We start from the raw sequence: 22740 nt of genomic DNA, 5'->3' as shown, positions 1-22740 counted from the left end.
TAAGGGATACAAGGTAAGGGGTACAGAGTAAGGGGTACAGGGTAAGGGGTATAGGGTAAGGAGTACAGGGTAAGTGAAACAAGGTAAGGGATACAAGGTAAGGGGTACAGGGTACGGGGTACAGTTTAAGGGGTACAAGGTAAAGGGTACAGGGTAAGTGATACAAGGTAAGGGATACAAGGTAAGGGGTACAGAGTAAGGGGTACAAGGGTAAGGGGTACAGGGTAAAGGATACATGTTAAGGGGTACAGGGTAAGGGGTACAAGGTAAGGGATACAGGGTAAGGGGTACAGAGTAAAGGATACATGTTAAGGGGTACAGGGTAAAGGATACAAGGTAAGGGATACAAGGTAAGAGATACAGTTTAATGGGTATAAGGTAAAAGGTACTGGGTAAGGGATACAGGGTAAGGGGTATAGTGCTGTGTAAATATTAGATTGCACATCGCGGTAACTAATACTAGTATCTGTAAGGTTTTGGTATGTATCATGATTAATTCATACAAAGAATGTATCTACAGATAATGGTTAACATAAATGTTATTATGATGAAATTATTCGGACCTGGACTTGTATGGCATGTACATTGAACATTCTACCCAATCTAATTAACTCTCCCCACACTCGAGCTCACGTCAAACCATTTTAAGAACCAGTCGAAGTGTATGAGACTCAACAGTGAAAATTATTTTAGATCTATAAAAAAAAATACCAGCATACAACCATTTGAAGTAATGTGTTTAATGTATTGAAACATTTCATTTTTCCGTCTTAATCCATCATGTCTCCGAGGCATGAAATTTCATCTTGTTTGTTTACAAAGCTAATGCAGGTACTAGTCAGAATATATAGTGCCTGTTGGAAACCTCTCCATCTATCTGGGTTTTAAAAAATGGAATAATTTATTTCCGTCTGACACGACCTTGGCGATGAATGCATTTCGTGCAATGTATTTAACGCAAATATACATCTACTTTCTGGGCCATTTTTTCTTTTTTTTTTTTTTGTTTAAACGGGTATTTTATTTGGTTAAACAAGTATGATTTGTCCGTAATTTGCATAAGCATACATTGCCCGTTTTATCGTCTATGCTTCGTCACGTGCCCTCCTTAAGAGGTAATATCGTGGTCGTAATGCAGTTAACTGCAATTTTAGGTACATAATTAGGGCGTATTTAACCCTCGGCCGTCGTGACACGACGCGACACCTCCACGGAACATCTCCACGGGACACCGCGTCTTTGTTTACTGACCAAGTTCCTGTAGTGAACATCAGGAAAACTGAATGAAATTATTTTCAAGCATCATTATTAGATCTAGCTTGTGAATTTTTGGTAATTTTGTGTGTAACCAATTTCCGTCATGGCTGAGATGCGCACCAGTGGTAATACAAATGAGTCGCACTCTGAATTGGTCTCACAACTTTCGTTCAAACAGAAGTCCGGCCTGGGCCGCTGGTCAGCGTTTTTGGCAGTAGTAGCCATAGTAGTCATCGTCGCTTTGGCCATCGCACTAGGAATTGTCGCTGGGACAGATCACAAGGAAAATGACAGCTCATCGTCCTCCGCGTCGTCAGAAATGTCCTGTCAGCTGAGCACACCCGACTGTTTCTCTCACGAGGGTTCGGCAGACAGGAACCTGGACGTAGCTAAATGTGTGCTGGAAAGCTACCCCCTTATTGACGGGCAAGTATTAACACATTTTTTCCTCACAGTAAAAAGTTCATTTATAATGATAGCTTAAATAAATAAATACGACAGGTTTTGAAGCTATATTTCGGTGAAAAGTTTGTGTTGTGAGAATGTTTAGTAATATGAGTCTGTTAAAAGAAATATCAAAATTTCGGTAAATTTCTCATTAAGATTTGTCCCCGCCCAGACATGGTATGACGTCATCAGTATTTATGATTCCCCCAGAATACCGCTGTCGGCGACATGCCCACAACTGTCGGCGAAACTACCATAGATCGCACGACGCCACATCGACACGTAGTAGAAATTCCCCCAGATCGTCCGACATACCCACGACTGTCGGCGAAACTACCATAGATCGTACGACGCCACATCGACGGGTTGTAGAAAGTCCCCCAGATCGTCCGACATACCCACGACTGTCGGCGAAACATCGACACGTATAGATCGTCCGACATACCCACGACTCGAAACACGTCGTACGACGCCAGAAATTCCCCCAGATCGTCCGACATACCCACGACTGTCGGCGAAACTACCATAGATCGTACGACGCCACATCGACACGTAGTAGAAATTCCCCGTCCGACATCGTCCGACATACCCACGACTGTCGGCGAAACTACCATAGATGTCGGCGAAACTACCATACGACGCCTCATCGACACGTAGTAGAAATTCCCCCAGATCGTCCGACATACCCACGACTGTCGGCGAAACTACCATAGATCGTACGACGCCACATCGACACGTAGTAGAAATTCCCCCAGATCGTCCGACATACCCACGACTGTCGGCGAAACTACCATAGATCGTACGACGCCTCATCGACACGTAGTAGAAATTCCCCCAGATCGTCCGACATACCCACGACTGTCGGCGAAACTACCATAGATCGTACGACGCCACATCGACACGTAGTAGAAATTCCCCCAGATCGTCCGACATACCCACGACTGTCGGCGAAACTACCATAGATCGTACGACGCCACATCGACACGTAGTAGAAATTCCCCCAGATCGTCCGACATACCCACGACTGTCGGCGAAACTACCATAGATCGTACGACGCCACATCGACACGTAGTAGAAATTCCCCCAGATCGTCCGACATACCCACGACTGTCGGCGAAACTACCATAGATCGTACGACGCCACATCGACACGTAGTAGAAATTCCCCCAGATCGTCCGACATACCCACGACTGTCGGCGAAACTACCATAGATCGTACGACGCCACATCGACACGTAGTAGAAATTCCCCCAGATCGTCCGACATACCCACGACTGTCGGCGAAACTACCATAGATCGTACGACGCCACATCGACACGTAGTAGAAATTCCCCCAGATCGTCCGACATACCCACGACTGTCGGCGAAACTACCATAGATCGTACGACGCCTCATCGACACGTAGTAGAAATTCCCCCAGATCGTCCGACATACCAACGACTGTCGGCGAAACTACCATAGATCGTACGACGCCACATCGACACGTAGTAGAAATTCCCCCAGATCGTCCGACATACCCACGACTGTCGGCGAAACTACCATAGATCGTACGACGCCACATCGACACGTAGTAGAAATTCCAACAGATCGTCCGACATACCCACGACTGTCGGCGAAACTACCATAGATCGTACGACGCATCATCGACACGTAGTAGAAATTCCCCCAGATCGTCCGACATACCCACGACTGTCGGCGAAACTACCATAGATCGTGCGACGCCACATCGACACGTAGTAGAAATTCCCCCAGATCGTCCGACATACCCACGACTGTCGGCGAAACTACTATAGATCGTACGACGCATCATCGACACGTAGTAGAAATTCCCCCAGATCGTCCGACATATCCACGACTGTCGGCGAAACTACTATAGATCGTACGACGCCACATCGACACGTAGTAGAAATTCCCCCAGATCGTCCGACATACCCACGACTGTCGGCGAAACTACCATAGATCGTACGACGCCTCATTGAATAGTATAAATTTCTCTAGATATCGGCGTCATTTAGTCCTGAAATATCTTTGTTCCTGGTTAAATATGTAAATATTGGGTGTCATTTAGTCCTTTAAGATATCGGCATTATCGCTTGTTATTCAGGCTACAGAAGTAAATGTACATTACACTCCGTATACAGATCATAGCTCTTTTAGGAATCTCTTTAGGAAGAAACTGGTTTGTGACTTTTTCAGGTGTTTGTTTTAATCTTTAAAACTAAACTAGAGGGTCTTTATATACCAAGCGAAAAGTATTTGTGTGTTGTAATTAAAACCAGATAAACTGTGGGACCAAATTTATTTTTCCTCGACACTTTCCTGCTTCTGTTGTTGTTGTTTGCTGTTGTTGTTTGTTTGTTTTTGTTGTTTGATGTTGTCGTCGTCGTTTTACATGCTGTTGTTGATTTCACGTTTATTTCTCTCTCACTAAAATAAAGTTATCAATCTTCTGTTATACAGCCACAATGACCTGGCCTACCAGTACTACAGTAATGTGGATAACAAAGTTTACAGTGTCAACATGCGGGAAGATCTACGACAGGTCTGGCCAAACGCATCCGTTCATACCGATATACCCAGGATAAAGGAAGGGCGACTAGGGGCTCAGGTACACTAACGGATATTTTACTCAATCGACAGCAACACATACTAAAATCAAACAAAGTATGTACAAAATAACAAATACAGTGTACAATCTTTACCAAGGGGAAAATACTCACAACATTGAGTGTGTACTCACTACACAGAGACACATACATGTATACTCACAATACACACATTTGTAGATTGTGTTCTCACTACACAGGGACAAATACTCACAACACATAGATCACACACACACAAATTGTGTTCTCACTACACAGGGACAAATACTCACACACACAGATTATGTTCTCACTACACATGGACAAATACTCACAACACACAGATTGTGTTCTCACTACACAGGGACAAATACTCACACACACAGATTATGTTCTCACTACACATGGACAAATACTCACACACACAGATTATGTTCTCACTACACATGGACAAATACTCACAACACATAGATTGTGTTCTCACTACACAGGGACAAATACTCACACACACACAGATTGTGTTCTCACTACACAGGGACAAATACTCACAACACACAGATTGTGTTCTCACTACACAGGGACAAATACTCACACACGCACACAGATTATGTTCTCACTACACAGGGACAAATACTCACAACACACAGATTGTGTTCTCACTACACAGGGATAAATACACACACACAGATTGTGTTCTCACTACACAGGGACAAATACTCTCACACACACAGATTGTGTTCTCACTGCACATGGACAAATACACACACAGATTGTGTTCTCACTACACATGGACAAATACTCTCGCACACACACAGATTGTGTTCTCACTACACAGGGACAAATACTCTCACACACACAGATTGTGTTCTCACTACACAGGGACAAATACTCTCTCACACACACACAGATTGTGTTCTCACTACACAGGGACAAATACTCTCACACACACAGATTGTGTTCTCACTACACAGGGACAAATACTCACACACGCACACACAGATTGTGTTCTCACTACACAGGGACAAATACTCTCATACACAGAGATTGTGTTCTCACTACACAGGGACAAATACTCTCACACACAGAGATTGTGTTCTCACTACACAGGGACAAATACTCTCACACACACAGATTGTGTTCTCACTACAGAGGGACAAATACTCTCACACACAGATTGTGTTCTCACTACACAGGGACAAATACTCTCACACACACACAAATTGTGTTCTCACTACACATGGACAAATACTCTCACACACACAGATTGTGTTCTCACTACACAGGGACAAATACTCACAATGTGTAATATACATAGCTTGGCTTCGATAGTCTTTTTACTTGACTTTTTCTGTTTTTAGTTCTGGGCCTGTTACGTGTCCTGTGATACCCAGTATAAGGACGCTGTTCGCCGATCTCTCGATCAGTTGGACACCATTAAAAAGTTTACAAGTAAATACCCGGATGTGTTTGAATTTGTTACCTCTGCCCAAGGTGAGTACGCAGACACCATTTTGTTTTCACCACATGTATAATATAGATTTGTTTGTTTCTATTCCACTTTTATTATTACTATTATTTATTTTACTGATTTGGTTTTTTCTCATGCCCCCGAATAGAAAGATCGGGGCATATTGTTTTAGTGTTGTTTGTTTGTTGTCAACTTTAACCTTACCCATAACTATTGCACTGTCAGAGGTAAAGCTTTCATATTTGGCCTGTCTGTTCCTTGTGACAAGACCTTTCCGGTGGTACCAAATATTTTGAAAATGTGACCTTGATCGTGACCTTCAACCTACATTTGAAAATTTAAAAATATCATTTCCACAATGAAGACATCAGTGTTTCACTATTAGCACATGTCTTACACAGTGCAGTTTTGATGCCCCACTTCAGGATTTTTGTTGCAACCGGGAGCATAGTGTTTCATAAACACGTCTTGTCGTTTCTGTTTTTTGTTTTTTTGTTTTTGTTTTTTATTTTTTTTTTTTTGAGGGGGGGATTGTTTTGTTTTATTTTTAGTTGTTTGTTTTCCTTTCTTTCTTTCTTTTTTTGTGTTTCTTTTTCTTTTTTGTTATTTGTTGTTTTTTGTTTTGTATTTTTACTTAATTTTGTTTTCATTTGCTTCTTGTTTGTCATATCAGAACATAGTAGTCGTTCGCCAAGAGTTACGTCCCCTTCACATCTTCGTCGTAACAGGCTTCCCATTAGAAAGATACGACATTTGGCATGTTTTTATTAAAGTTAAGGTACAAATGGTTGTTGCTACATCTATTACATTTCGTGACAACGACACAAGGATGTTTTATGCATGCTCCAGTAGTTATAATGAAAAGCAATCAAAGGAAACATCCGTAAAATTACTCGAGTTCATCTTGCAGCTTGCTGCTATTACAACGTGAAACACCATGGCGGACGAACGGGTTTCCCCAAGTTCAATATAGGTTGCTATAAATATTTATCCAATAAGCTATTACGCTCGCTATGACGCATTAGGGATTTAATCCCATCTGTCAAATGAAATTGGTCAACAGAAAATCTATTTTAAGCCCGTAATTACCGGCATGACGATGCAGTGTTGATGCAAATAGACGCCTTCAGAAATAGTTCCGGGCCAAGGAAAAACGGACCAATGACAACAAAATTGAAACAGTAACTTTATTAACAACAATAGATTGACATTCCTTGTCAAATAAAGCATATATCAAAACTAGATATACATATATCCATTATCAAAAGCCATCACTCCACAACTATTTTTTTATTTAAAACGAAGTCAGAAACACTTGCATATTTATATGTCGCCAGAATGGCTTGTCTAGATAATTAAGATAATAAAAATAATTTCGAAAAGTCCCTGTGATTTTGCTACTTCTGGTTATTAATTTTGTAAATATGCCTTTTTTTCTCACTTGATGTACAAAATATTGCCCCATTAGGATATTCTGACAAGGTGAAGTTAACGACGCCATCAAAAGACCATGGCTGCAATAGTAATAATGGTATTGACTTATCTGCAAATAAATTGGCAACCATACAACTTAATGCTAGAATCACTGTAATTCCTCCACCAGTATGAGTGATTTACATTATTCTGATAGTGTAACAAACAAGCTCTGTCCCGTCAGTTTATCCTAATAGGGATCTATGAAGGTATAATGGAATGCTGACAATATTCATATATTGAACAATCATTTTAATTTGTCACACGAAAAAAAAAAAAAAAAACAAGAGCCTGTTTCAGGTCACGAAATACGCCTGTGATTTTGTCTGACTATCACCTACACTATTTATGCTGTATATAATATATTGCATTTGTTTCAATGGTAATTGCGTAATACTTTGCAAAGTTATTGCACCGACATTGAAAAGGTTACAGACATTAATGGGCCGTAACTCTAAAAATTGTGGATCAAAAATCATGGAAATCAAACTCAATCTAGCTTTGATTGTACTTAAGCTTGCAATGAAAGTTAAAAGAAATCTGTTAAGGCTTAATAAATTCCAAAATCGCTGGGACATTGAAATGTTTACGAACAGAGGGACATACGGACGGAAGATGGACGGATGGAAGACGAGAATACCATAATATGTCCTGTCATTTGACGGATGTATAAAATACATAAATATCAAACAAAAAAAAGAAGTAAATAAATGTAAAGATCATAAATCTAAAATAATAAGCAAAATCACTTGAGGTACGCATATTGTGCATAAAAATACATTGAAAAATTAATTTAAGATTAGAAACAAGAGGCCCATGGGCCTTATCGGTCACCTTAGAATCAATCACTTCACAAGCAATGGTAAGAACTGACAGTATTTCTGATATTGATTTACATTTATTATTAACAGCTAATAGTTGTCTGCTGTTTAAAGAATTATAAAAAAAATCATCACATGTTTTGTTTTTTATTTGTCTATTTCATTATATCTAGGAACATTTATCTTATAGTGATATAGTGACAGCTGTCAGTTGCTCACTTATTATGAGTCCATACTAGTTTATGGAGAAATTACTGAAATTAGCATGTCTATGTGTGCTTGATGATGAAGATAATGATGTTGACTGTGTCTAAGAATCTGCAGCATCCTTATGCATGGAAGTTAAAGTGTGTGAAGAAGCTGATAATGAGGATGTGTGATGCTGCTGTGTGATGCTGCTGATGTTGGTATATATGATGATGTTGAGGTGTGACGATGCTGATTTGGTATGTGATAATGCGGATGTGTAATGCTGCTGAAGTGTGATGATGCTAATGTTGATAGGTGACCATAATGATGCTGATGGTATGTGATGATGCTAATGTGTGACGAGGATGATGATTGTATATGATGACGTTGATGTCAGATGCTGATGTTGTTTGTATATGAAACAATGCTGGAGTGCTAGTATGGCTGCAAGTTATAAATATATGTTTAGAGTGATTGTGTTACATAGTGTCTATGATAGTTAAGATATAGTGTGCAACTCAAAATGCTGTGTGTTTAGTGGTGAAAATGATGCATGACTATACTCTGTAAGTGTGTGACGATGGGAGTTATAGACTGATAGTATATATGAATCTATTTATTCCTCATGTGTTTTTCGATAAATAAAAAATAAACAAATATATATAAATAAATAAAAATAAAATTGATATTATCCCTGTTAATAATTAACATTTAAAATTACTTTTGCTAAATGATTCTCTTGGCATGTTTAAATGGGTTAAAATTTCCCTTGCACCGGTTGCAGTGCGCTTCCATAAAATTCTACAACGATACTACGCGATCTCTAAAAACTACAGCTCAAGCACCATTTCATCAATTAAATAATATTAATATAATACCAAAAGAACTATTACTTACGCATAAGAACTCACCACAGTTCCCCTGTAAGCAATTTCTTTCCGTGAGGTGCGCGTAATACCCGCCATGCTTGCATAAAAATAAAATCAAGTAGGAAAGCTCCGTGCGGGGAGGTAACTCTGCACGAACGTCAAAAATATTCTGATATGTTTTGTATTTTTGAATTATTTTTGTGTTTGTGGGGCTGTTGTTGTTTTTTGTTTGTTTGTTTTTTATTGGGGGTTGTTTTTATATATTTGTTTGACGTTGTTTGTTCGTTTGTTTGTTTTCGACATCACATTTAATCACTTTAGGTATTCTGGACGCGTTTGCTCGGGGAAAATTCTCAAGTCTCGTGGGTTTGGAGGGAGGCCATTCAATCGACAGCAGTCTGGCTAATCTGCGCATGTTCTACGACCTCGGGGTCAGATACATGACCATCACACACAGTTGCAACACACCGTGGTCAGTTTGTATCAAGAATTAAATAGGTTACCTAGGTTACGTTATTGCCTTCCCGTATTAGCAGGATATAATGAGCTCTTTGTGATCAAGGAGATGTACATTTACATCATGTTGCACGGCTTGTTTCATTGCTCCTCTAAATAACATTAAAGTACGATTTAAATTCAGATAACAGTTGCATGCAGTGTAATAGACAATTAATGCAAGTAAAATAATGCAGTTATAATGCAGTTTGATATGAGACGAGACAAGAAGGTGACCGCCTTATATTCCGAAGGCCCGTTAGTCCGATTTGTCTTAAAACACTTACATAATATTGCATAATTTCTATCCAAATACTTGCCCTGAATAGTTTCTTTTCTGCTAATTATTCGCGCCACACGTGAAAGTCGGAATTCTTAAAACTTTTACCGTGCAGGATTTTCTCAGTTTTTTTTTTCGCGCCATCTTCGCCTGCTCATGCAAGTCGAATTCCCCGTAATTTCTTCTACATTTTTTCGCGCCATTTCTGTTGACATTCACGTCGCTTACAAATATAAGTCGCCTTTCACTTAAAGCCCCAATATACGTAACATTCACCAAAAATTTAGTGTAGAATCACACATAATTATTGAGATATTCTCTAAAATGTAGTTAAAATTAAGTTATTCAAACAATAGTTATCATGACTTTGTGCATAAAGTATTGATATATGAGCAGTTGAAACTCGCTATTTGTAAACACACCTCCATTTTAAACACGTCGCCATCGAAATTACGATTGTTGCCGAACCACGTCGGAAAGGTTCATGACCTGTCTCGCGAGAGTTGAGGTTTCTACTTTTAGAGGAAGCACATGCAGATATGTCTACAGTAAGTTTTTGTTTACAAACATTGTCTGCGAAGTCTTGTCGTAGACTTGAGGTATTCCTGTGATAAACATACAGTTTTGGGGAAATTATTAGAAGGAATAATTAGTTTAGAAACGATACGACGCACAATTATAACGTAATAATTCAGAGCTGGCCTGATGTATGATTGGGGAAAAAGGAAGCGACTGGTGAACGTCTGTACTGTGTCTGCCATGTTTACACACGCGGAATATGCGCATGCTCAATGTCATCGCTACGAGCGGTAATGTATGTATTATTGTGGGTCCCACATTGTTTATTTTCCGATGTTTTCAATTTTTATTTAAATTGAAAACAATCAGTTTTATTTTCTTTAATTAAAGGAAAGTATTTGTTTTGTTACATATATTACGGGGAAAATAAGATAAAGTTTGTTTTTTTTATAGTGATTTTTACGTATATTGGGGCTTTAACTTTTATAGTACAAGATAAAAGAATAGGGCCATTTTTTTTTCTCGCGATGTTTTGTGCGGAAAGCTGTGACGAAGGTTTCTGTTATTATTACTTATCTATTTTCTCTCCAAATTGCGTCATTATTTCATTTACAGTTAAATAAGAAACAAAAATACGTAACCATTTTCGGACTATTGGACCTTCGGACTATTGGGCCTTCGGACGTTTAGGCCTTCGGAATATAAAGGTGTCACCACAAAACAAATGTCGCACGTTTTGTGCCGAATTGGGGTCATTCGGCACATTACATGCAAGATAATACATGTAGTTATGTGGTTACCTGTAGTTATCCAGTACCTGTAGCTATGTGGTTATCTGTCAATTATCGCATGATTCGTTTTTTATTTATTTTCATTTGTATGATTTCTGTTCTATTTTTAACTATTCGTTATCATATGTGTCTATGCTTTATATAAAAAGTTTATGTTTTGGCCTTAAGAATGCATTGCCTTTTCTTTGTAATATACAGTTTATTCTGCTAGTAACACTTTACCCATCCTCGATACTCCAGGGGTTACGATTACTAGAGTATTAAGGATGTACTTTCCTTTTTTTATTATATAATCAATTTAAACCTTATATAATTTATTAATCATTACTTAAAAGTAAACCCCCGACACCAATCGATACTAACGCCTTATTTATTGGTAACTTTTGTGTTTACATTTATTCTTTTATACAATATAATATAATATACATAAACACACAAAAAAGATCATATTTATGAACCACATATTACAAACAAGTATGTTAATAAGTCTATCACATTTCATGTTACAAAATAAGAATTGTAAGTGTGGTTTTTATTTTCTTTTAAATTGATCCATTTACTATATATGGACTTCTACTGAAATAACTTCAGTTTGAATTTTGGTAATACCTGTATTTTAATATTTTGGAATTTTTCTTGCTTATGTACCTTTGACTGTCTTATTGATAACCTAAAACGTATGAAATGATATGAAGGAAAACATCTATGTCACTACACAACGCATAGGCAACTACACAACACTATACAGCTCTAAGACAACGTTACAATATTTAAGGTGAGAAATTAAATTAAAACTATACTAAAAAATAATATGATATTAAGAAAGTAGACATATTTTCCCATAAACGTGAAAGGTAATATGTCTTGTTTATTGATTATAAACAATTATACTATTAAATTGATATGTGGTTACTTGTATAGGCGGTTACTGTAATTTACCTGTAGTTATGTGGTTATCACATCAAATGATAAAAGTTTTTTTTTAATATAGTTATTGGTACCCTGTAGTTAAGTGGTTACCTGTAGTTATGTGGTTACTTGTAGATAGCCGGTTACCTGTAGTTAGGTGATTACCTGTAGTTATGTGGTTACCTGTAGTTATGTGGTTACCTGTAGTTATGTGGTTGCCTGTACACAGGCGGTTACATGTAGTTATATGGTTACCTGTAGATAGGCGGTTGCCTGTAGTTATGTGGTTACCTGTAGCTATGTGGTTCCCTGTAGACAGGCGGTTACCTGTAGTTATGTGGTTACCTGTAGATAGGCGGTTACCTTTAGTTATGTGGTTAATTGTAGATAGGCGGTTACCTGTAGTTAGGTGATTACCTATAGTTATGTGGTTACCTGAAGTTATGTAGTAACTTGTAGATAGGCGGTTTCCTGTAGTTATGTGGTTACCTGTAGATAGGCGGTTACCTCTAGTTATGTGGTTGCCTGTAGACAGACGGTTACCTGTAGTTATGTGGTTACCTGTATATAGGCGGTTACCTCTAGTTATGTGGTTACCTGAAGTTATGTGGTTACCTTTAGCTATGTGGTTACCTGTAATTATATGGTTACCTGTAGCTATGTGGTTACCTGGAGTTAGGTGGTTACCTGTAGTTATGTGGTTACCTGTAGTTAGTTGGTACCTGTAGTTATGTGGTACCCTGTAGTTAAGTGGTTGCCTGTAGTTATGTGGTTACTTGTAGATAGGCGGTTACCTGTAGTTAGGTGATTACCTGCAGTTATGTGGTTACCTGGAGTTATGTGGTTGCCTGTACACAGGCGGTTTCCTGTAGTTATATGGTTACCTGTAGATAAGCGGTTACCTTTAGTTATGTGGTTACCTGTAGATAAGCGGTTACCTTTAGTTATGTGGTTACCTGTAGTTATGTGGTTATCTGTAGATAGGCGGTTACCTGTAGTTAGGTGGTTACCTGTAGTTATGTGGTTATCTGTAGATAGGCGGTTACCTGTAGTTAGGTGGTTACCTGTAGTTATGTGGTTACTTGTAGATAGACGGTTACCTGTAGTTATGTGGTTACCTGTAGTTATGTGGTTCCCTGTAGACAGGCGGTTACCTATAATAATGTGGTTACCTGTAGATAGGCGGTTACCTCTAGTTATGTGGTTACTTGTAGATAGGTGGTTACCTGTAGTTAGGTGATTGCCTGTAGTTATTTGATTACCTGTAGTTATGTAGTAACTTGTAGATAGGTGGTTACCTATAGTTATGTGGTTACCTGTAGTTATGTGGTTGCCTGTAGACAGGGGGTTACCTGTAGTTATGTGGTTACCTGTAGATAGGCGGTTACCTCTAGTTATGTGGTAACCTGAAGTTATGTGGTTACTTGTAGATAGGCGGTTACCTGTAGTTATGTGGTTACCTGTAGATAGGCGGTTACCTGTAGTTATGTGGTTACCTGTATTGATGTGGTTGCCTGTAGACATGCGGTTACCTGTAGTTATGTGGTTACCTGTAGTAATGTTGTTACCTGTATATAGGCGGTTACCTTTAGTTATGTGGTTACTTGTAGATAGGCGGTTACCTGTAGTTAGGTGATTACCTATAGTTATGTGGTTACCTGAAGTTATGTGGTTACCTGTATTGATGTGGTTGCCTGTAGACATGCGGTTACCTGTAGTTATGTGGTTACCTGTAGTAATGTTGTTACCTGTATATAGGCGGTTACCTTTAGTTATGTGGTTGCCTGTAGACAGACGGTTACCTGTAGTTATTTGGTTACCTGTATATAGGCGGTTACCTCTAGTTATGTGGTTACCTGAAGTTATGTGGTTACCTGTAGCTATGTGGTTACCTGTAATTATATGGTTACCTGTAGCTATGTGGTTACCTGGAGTTAGGTGGTTACCTGTAGTTATGTGGTTACCTGTAGTTAGTTGGTACCTGTAGTTATGTGGTACCCTGTAGTTAAGTGGTTTCCTGTAGTTATGTGGTTACTTGTAGATAGGCGGTTACCTGTAGTTAGGTGATTACCTGCAGTTATGTGGTTACCTGTAGTTATGTGGTTGCCTGTACACAGGCGGTTACCTGTAGTTATATGGTTACCTGTAGATAAGCGGTTACCTTTAGTTATGTGGTTATCTGTAGATAGGCGGTTACCTTTAGTTAGGTGGTTACCTGTAGTTATGTGGTTCCCTGTTGACAGACGGTTACCTATAGTAATGTGGTTACCTGTAGATAGGCTGTTACCTCTAGTTATGTGGTTACTTGTAGATAGGCGGTTACCTGTAGTTAGGTGATTACCTGTAGTTATTTGATTACCTGTAGTTATGTAGTAACTTGTAGATAGGCGGTTACCTATAGTTATGTGGTTACCTGTAGTTATGTGGTTGCCTGTAGACAGGGGGTTACCTGTAGTTATGTGGTGACCTGTAGATAGGCGGTTACCTCTAGTTGTGTGGTTACCTGAAGTTATGTGATTACTTGTAGATAGGCGGTTACCTGTAGTTATGTGGTTACCTGTAGATAGGCGGTTACCTGTAGTTAGGTGGTTACCTGTATTTATGTGGTTGCCTGTAGACATGCGGTTACCTGTAGTTATGTGGTTACCTGTAGATAGGCGGTTACCTGTATTTAGGTGGTTACCTGTAGTTATGTGGTAACATGTAGTTAGGCGGTTACCTGTAGTTATATGTGGTCACCTTAAGTTAAATATTTTCCCCTACTTATATATTAACCTTATTCACTTGGTAACAAGTAGTTACATAGTAACCTGTATTTACATTGTTGCAGAATTTAACCTTTGACAACCTTTATTGACCAGAAACCAGTTCCTTAACAACAACGTAAATAATATATTCATATAAGTTAACTAATCCAATTACATCTTATCGTGGTCATATTTATCTAATAATTTTTTTTATTAAATTTTGTTTATTTGTTGATGACAGGGCAGATAACTGGACAGTTGACCGCGATGGCAATCCAGAACATAACGGTCTGACCGATTTCGGAAAGGTAACTATGATAACGTTCTGTTGTTAGATATTAACCATAGTGTATAACAGCACCTATTGACAAAATGCTCTCCTTTGTCTTTATAATGTTGTTCTATGGGTAAATATTGTCCATAATCTAAGATAGTATCCAGTGGGAAATATTAAGTATTGTCCATATAATGGTTGCTCTATGTGTAAATATTGTCCATAGTCGAAAATAGTATCCAGTGGGATATGATCTCTCATTTCCCTGCGTTTTCTGCACTCTCTGACATCTGCTAGAATCACAAACTGTCCAGATGTGTTATGTTAAAACGCCATGCCTACCCAGATATCGACTGTGTGATATAAGCACTTAACATTGCCGCTGAGACTGAGCAAGTTCAGAATAAATAATTAATCATAATTGGTCTCCCTTAGATTTGAAATGGTTGTTTTTGTAACACCTAAAGTGTATAGACGACGCTGAGAATCATTGGGAGGCCATATCTGGCATCAATTATACATTGTCGACTCCCTAAATCTATCTGTTCTATTTCACTTTCACTCGCGGCCATCTTGGTGATAATTGCAAGCATTACGGTCACAAATTATACATGATGTTTATTTTACTGCACTTTTATGCATTTCAAGTCATTTGTTTTGTCTGGGAATTGTGTTTATCGTCCAGCTTACAGCTAGGGTCATTTTCAGGTCTCCTTGTAGTAGCTGGTTGCTACCTCATTGAATAGAGTCTCCTTGTAGTAGCTGGTTGCTTCCTCATTGAATAGAGTCTCCTTGTAGTAGCTGGTTGCTACCTCATTGAATAAAGTCACCTTGTAGTAGCTGGTTGCTTCCTCATTGAATAGAGTCTCCTTGTAGTAGCTGGTTGCTACCTCATTGAATAAAGTCTCCTTGTAGTAGCTGGTTGCTTCCTCATTGAATAGAGTCTCCTTGTACATTATTGTAGTAGCTGGTTGCTACCTCATTGAGTAAAATACTAGAGGCCCATCGCATTCAAAGCAATTAGCCAAGAACACAACACGGGCCAGTCCATTTCTAAAACCTTTTTTACAGTTTATAAAATGCACAAGTACTTTAACTTCAAATCATTCACAATTGAATATTAATGAAATTTGTTAGTTTTGACTTTTTTCTGACCAATTTTGATATTCCTAAGAAGTACCAAACAACTGTACGATACAGTTTGAGGATGAAGTTGTTTATCTGTTTTAATCAGACTTTAATCAGCCGCTTACTTCGATCTTTTCCTGCAACGAAACCAACATGTATGATAAGCGTGAAGATGTCAACGTTTCTACTGACTTTATTTTTTTCTTTTCTGGATAGTAACATTCTTGCATCCTCAATTCTTGTTTTTAACATGTCGCAGTTGATTCGATATTCTGGGGCTTGTTCCCAATATCAAAATTGTTCGTGCAAGGCAAACGTACAACATAAGGGTTTGAGAAATGCAGGTTTTATAACGATCGTGGGGAAGTTTAATGGTAGCCATAATGATCTCGTCGAGAAACATTCCATTTCTTTTTGCGATATGAAGCTGGACGTGTTTGATGCTCGTTAGTTTGCGTGTTTAGTCTGTTCTCGTATACCTTATCATTTTGGAACGTGACATTACTTGCTTTGATTTATCAAGATTGACATGGCGGATGTTGTTGATAGAGCAGAGCACGCTTATCCTTTAGGAGCACCTACCTCGAGTTGTTATATGTAATTACCCTGATCAATTAAAGCGTTAAAGGGACTAAATGATTATATTCAGTCATTTTTTCATGTGTTTGATTTCGAACACGCATTCTAATACTTAAAATTAGACTATTCACAAAACTACAACACTTTTTGAAAAAGGTTATCACTTCATACTAACACTGGTGACACTCGCTGTTGTGTTGACCGTCATTCGTTTTTTTATCTGAGATGGCCGAGCTCAACCTCGTCAACGTTCAGAACCTTGTCTTAACCCGCCGTTTTGTTGTGATTTCTAAATTTTTTTTCATGTCAATAATCAAGTATTTGAATGTTTAGAAATTTTCCAGCAAATACTTATAAGGCACTATGATTAGGTATCTATTAATGGTGAGGATTTTTCTTTTGTTTGGGGTTTTTTTCAGAAAAGGGCAGTTTATGTAATATTGATGACTTTAATAAGAATTTTTCATTTAAATATAAATATTTATATATTAATGCTCTGAATTAAAATGTATAACAGAATAGTCGCAGCAGTGTTTACAACTTTACTCGCCTTTTTCTACCAAGGCAAGTCAATATAGTTAAAAAACTGAAGGTTCTAAAGCATTTATGATTTGTTAAACAGAACGAAAACTCTCAACATATAAGCACCACCTTTACGAATTCGACTAAAACTATATTGTCTTTCACCATATTTTGACTACAAACTCATTTCTTTTTAAAAATGATGATCTTTCAAAAAACTGGAACTGGATCAGAACTGAAATACCACCAACAACGGAACTTGGATCGAAAAATTACGTCTATTTCAGAAATTCGTTTTAAGCAGCACTTGTATTAAACTGGAAACGCCAGTTACATTTTACCTTGAACTGAACGAGAAACTGGGGACCGACTTCAAGTTCCCATGTACAGGAAGCTTGAAAATAGCGTGACGAAATGACGATACGTTTGTAGGGAATACTGGTCTAGTTGGTGATCTTTCATGCGTACAGTAGGTGATAACAATGTTACTATCCTATGGAAGTCAATTCGGCTACGCTTTGACATTTTACCAGCAGACCAAGGGAAAGCAACAGGGACAGCAGCGAATTATGAAGCATAAGTTGTTATTTGGTGTTATTTACAATTTATTTTTGAAAAAAAAAGAAAAATAAATGATTAAACAGATAGAGCAATATTAAACAATATGAAACTTTTTCATTACCAGAAAGTTATTCTGGAGATGAATCGTCTTGGAATGTTGGTGGATTTGTCGCACGTGTCCAAGAAAACAATGCAAGATGCCCTTAATGTCACTACAGCGCCTGTCATCTACAGTCACAGTTCAGCATTCGCTTTGTGTAACCATTACCGCAACGTACAGGACGATGTACTCCGAATGACAGTACGTACATTTTATTCCACCAGTATCACAACGTACAGGACGATGTCCTCCGAATGACAGTACGTACATTTTATTCCACCAATATGACAAAGTACAGGATGATGTGCTCCGAACGAAGGTTCGTACATTTGATACAACCATGTAACGCAGCTTACATGACGATGTTCTCTACATAAAGGTAAATACATTTTATGCAACCATTGCCACAGCTTGCGGGGCGATGTACTTCGAACGAAGGTTCGTACATTTTTATATTTAACCATTTAACGCAGCGTACAGGATGATGTGCTCCGAATGAAGGTACGTACATTTTTATATTCAACCATTGCCACAGCCTACAGGACGATATGATCCGAATGAAGGTACGTACATTTGATCCAACCATAACCACCACATACAGGACGCCATATAAAACGCCTCTATAGTTCAATGAGATGATAAGTTTTGTAAGACGTGTTCTTTTTTCTTTATCTCTTTTTCATTATATTTACTTATCTATTCATTATTTTGACAGAGAGATAATGGGGGAGTCGTGATGGTGAATTTCTTCGATCTGTACATCAACTGTTACCCGTCAAATCAAACGAAACCAACACTCAGTCAAGTCGCAGGTTAGCTTATCATTTCAGTCAATCTTGTTTCCAAATTCTGTGTTCAGATTCATGCGGTGACGAAACTGATAAAGAACTCGGGTTTACTATTTTCTTGATAGAAGTTGATACGAAACAGATTGATGATGACTCGGGTGATATAGGCTGTTTAGGATTATCGTCGTGTTCTTCTCACATACATGTACCTCAGCGAGCGATTTCCGAGTTAAAAGATACTTCTCTTCTACACGGTCTAGGGACTGTAAACTGGCACAAGCTATGAAGCTTCTCACAGTGTAGACAGGGTTTCCTCTCTCAGTACAACTTTTCTCCGCTATATCGCGCTCGTTGGAACTAATTTTGAACATTCGTAATTACTCGGCCGATTCCGTACTTTCAGTCTTATTATCGATCTAGTTCCGGAATCTAACGAGATGCGACGAGTGCAATATCGAAGCGAAGCCAAGCGGAGAGAAGAAAAACTATGACAGGCAATCCAGTCTACCCACATAAGAATCAGTGCTCTTACCATTTTACATACCGTGTCGATGTCACAACTAGATAAAGTCAGCAATTTCGACATACATTTCACGGGCGACAGCGTGATATTTAAGCTTCCCGGCGCGGTTGTGCTCTAAATTACGTGTGACGGTCTTCCCGTTTGTTGTTCAGTGAGGTAACCACCAGATTCTACAAATAGACCCCACCTAAAAATGGCTCTGACTGTTAATGTGACGGTAAACCATGCCAACAACACTATTGGAACAAAGTCTACTGCGGTCAATGTTGACTTGACTTGTAGAGATTATTAAATGCCCTGCAATTTTATTTTCAATAAATTGATTATGAATTGTCAATAAAATAGGTTTTAGGTGACGGTATATTCTTGTTGAAGTTGACGGTATATTCCTGTTTAATGTGACGGTATATTCTTGTTGAAGTTGACAGTATATTCTTGTTTAATGTGTCGGTATATTCTTGTTGAAGTTGACAGTATATTCTTGTTTAATGTGTCGGTATATTCTTGTTGAAGTTGACGGTATATTCCTGTTTAATGTGTCGGTATATTCTTGTTGAAGTTGACGGTATATTCCTGTTTAATGTGTCGGTATATTCTTGTTTAATGTGTCGGTATATTCTTGTTGAAGTTGACGGTATATTCCTGTTTAATGTGTCGGTATATTCTTGTTTAATGTGTCGGTATATTCTTGTTGAAGTTGACAGTATATTCTTGTTTAATGTGTCGGTATATTCTTGTTGAAGTTGACGGTATATTCTTGTTTAATGTGTCGGTATATTCTTGTTGAAGTTGACGGTATATTCTTGTTTAATGTGTCGGTATATTCCTGTTTAATGTGTCGGTATATTCTTGTTGAAGTTGACGGTATATTCTTGTTTAATGTGTCGGTATATTCTTGTTTAATGTGTCGGTATATTCTTGTTTAATGTGTCGGTATATTCTTGTTGAAGTTGACAGTATATTCTTGTTTAATGTGTCGGTATATTCTTGTTGAAGTTGACTATATTCTTGTTTGTGTCGGTATGTGTCGGTATATTCTTGTTGAATGTTATATTCTTGTTTAATGTGTTATATTCTTGTGTGTCGGTATATTCTTGTTTAATGTATATTCTTGTTTAATGTGTGTCGGTATATTCTTGTTATAATGTGTTGGTATATTCTTGTTTAATGTGTCGGTATATTCTTGTTGAAGTTGACGGTATATTCTTGTTTAATGTGTCGGTATATTCTTGTTTAAGTGACGGTATATTCCTGTTTAATGTGTTATATTCTTGTTGTATATATTCTTGTTTAATGTGTCGGTATATTCTTGTTGAAGTTGACGGTATATTCCTGTTTAATGTGTTGGTATATTCTTGTTTAATGTGTCGGTATATTCTTGTTGAAGTTGACGGTATATTCCTGTTTAATGTGTTGGTATATTCCTGTTTAATGTGTTGGTATATTCTTGTTTAATGTGTCGGTATATTCTTGTTGAAGTTGACGGTATATTCCTGTTTAATGTGTCGGTATATTCCTGTTTAATGTGTCGGTATATTCCTGTTTAATGTGTTGGTATATTCCTGTTTAATGTGTCGGTATATTCTTGTTGAAGTTGACGGTATATTCATGTTTAATGTGTCGGTATATTCTTGTTTAATGTGACGGTATATTCCTGTTTAATGTGTCGGTATATTCTTGTTGAAGTTGACAGTATATTCCTGTTTAATGTGTCGGTATATTCTTGTTTAATGTGACGGTATATTCCTGTTTAATGTGTTGGTATATTCTTGTTGAAGTTGACGGTATATTCCTGTTTAATGTGTTGGTATATTCTTGTTTAATGTGTTGGTATATTCTTGTTTAATGTGTTGGTATATTCTTGTTTAATGTGTTGGTATATTCCTGTTTAATGTGTCGGTATATTCTTGTTTAATGTGTCGGTATATTCCTGTTTAATGTGTTGGTATATTCCTGTTTAATGTGTTGGTATATTCTTGTTTAATGTGTCGGTATATTCCTGTTTAATGTGTTGGTATATTCCTGTTTAATGTGTCGGTATATTCTTGTTTAATGTGTTGGTATATTCCTGTTTAATGTGTCGGTATATTCCTGTTTAATGTGTCGGTATATTCTGGTTATTTACAGATCACATCGAGTATATTCAGAGACTGATAGGTGTGGACTATGTAGCTATTGGGGCGGACTTTGATGGAGTTCCCACGTGAGTATAACGTAGTCCTCGTGTGAGTATGATGAAGTTACTGCGTGAGTATGTTTGGAAACCACATGAGTATGAATGAGTTTCCGCGTGAGTATGACAGAGTTACCACGTGAGTATGCCGAAATATGATAAAGTCCTGATGTCGAGTTGAGAAGAAATGTTCAGATCATCAATGACGTCATTACAGCACAAATAATTAATGGCCCTTATTTATGAGGATGCTTAGCACATGATATGTTACAGTGGCTGTTTGTGACCTGGATATTTATGCTTGAATGACTTCATTTGTGTATCAGCTTAAATTAAACGAGAATTCAACTGACACAACGAGTATACAGGTCAAAGGTCAGGGTCATCTAATAAAAGGCAAGTGTAAAACGTGGCATGTATTAACTGGTAAACATTTGGATTCAAACTTTACTGTGGTGGAGTTAGTAGTTATGTAAAAGGTAAAGTTCCTGGGGTCAAAGGCCAACAACAATTTGAACTTTTACCTAGTCTTTGTCAAGTTCGAAGGCATCTTAATCAGAGGTCAGAGTAACTGGGTTAAAAGACAAGGTGAGATTTCTTTTATCTAGTAAACACATCACTTGAGAACAATGCCATTAGCACGAGGTTTGAAAGTAGAAATGTAATGTTTAATTCGTTTTCAGACTTCCGGTCGGACTGGAGGATGTTTCCACATATCCCGCTCTGTTTGCCGAACTGGTCAGAAGAGGCTGGACACAAGAGGAATTGACAAAGCTGGCCGGGAAGAATCTTATCAGGGTTCTTACTCAAGCTGAAAAGGTTTTACCAACTCATACGTCATTTCTCTGCTCTTTTTATATTATTTGAATTCATTATATAATATTATATATACATTGATGATTCACGTGAAATAACAAAGGAATTAGAGTGTGTTTGCAGTTTGACATAAAATGTATAAAAGTGACAGGATTTTTTAAATCTGTAATATTGTCCATATCTTTACTTGTAATAATTGTATATATGTCTTTATTCACAGGTACGTGACCGCCAGGCCTACATGAGTCCATATGAAGACGTCTTGCCTGTTGCTGTGCTTTATCCAAACCAGACAGCCTGCTGGGCTTAATTTCTGGATAGCCCAGATGGCCCACTGTGCAGCATTCCTTGACAATACTGATGGGATGCTGGGAATTATTCCTGTGGAACAAACTTAAGACAATGCTGGGCAGCATTTCCGACAAGA

General features: G+C 38.0%; 1 protein-coding gene across 1 annotated transcript; it reads left to right on the top strand.

Annotated features, from left to right (window-relative positions):
* Positions 1-1360: 1360 nt before the first annotated feature.
* Positions 1361-22717, top strand: LOC132558159 (dipeptidase 1-like). Its single transcript, XM_060222692.1, has 10 exons — positions 1361-1683; positions 4164-4311; positions 5647-5779; positions 9430-9580; positions 15091-15157; positions 18038-18214; positions 18729-18825; positions 21452-21527; positions 22181-22316; positions 22534-22717. The coding sequence occupies exons 1-10, from the start codon at positions 1361-1363 to the stop codon at positions 22621-22623; spliced, it is 1398 nt and encodes a 465-aa protein (XP_060078675.1). The 3' UTR covers positions 22624-22717.
* Positions 22718-22740: the final 23 nt, after the last annotated feature.

Source organism: Ylistrum balloti, unplaced genomic scaffold, assembly GCF_031769215.1.
Source record: "Ylistrum balloti isolate Yb309-2 unplaced genomic scaffold, AGI_CSIRO_Ybal_v1 Utg370762, whole genome shotgun sequence".
NCBI lineage: Eukaryota > Metazoa > Mollusca > Bivalvia > Pectinida > Pectinidae > Ylistrum > Ylistrum balloti.
Note: the sequence above shows the minus strand (reverse complement) of the source record. Positions and strands in the feature narration are given on the sequence as shown.

Coding starts and splice junctions, on each gene's coding strand:
- LOC132558159 (XM_060222692.1), top strand. CDS start 1,361: ATGGCTGAGATGCGCACCAGTGGTAATACAAATGAGTCGCACTCTGAA. Junction 5,780..9,429: donor ATTTGTTACCTCTGCCCAAG/GTGAGTACGCAG, acceptor TAATCACTTTAG/GTATTCTGGACGCGTTTGCT. Junction 22,317..22,533: donor TTCTTACTCAAGCTGAAAAG/GTTTTACCAACT, acceptor CTTTATTCACAG/GTACGTGACCGCCAGGCCTA.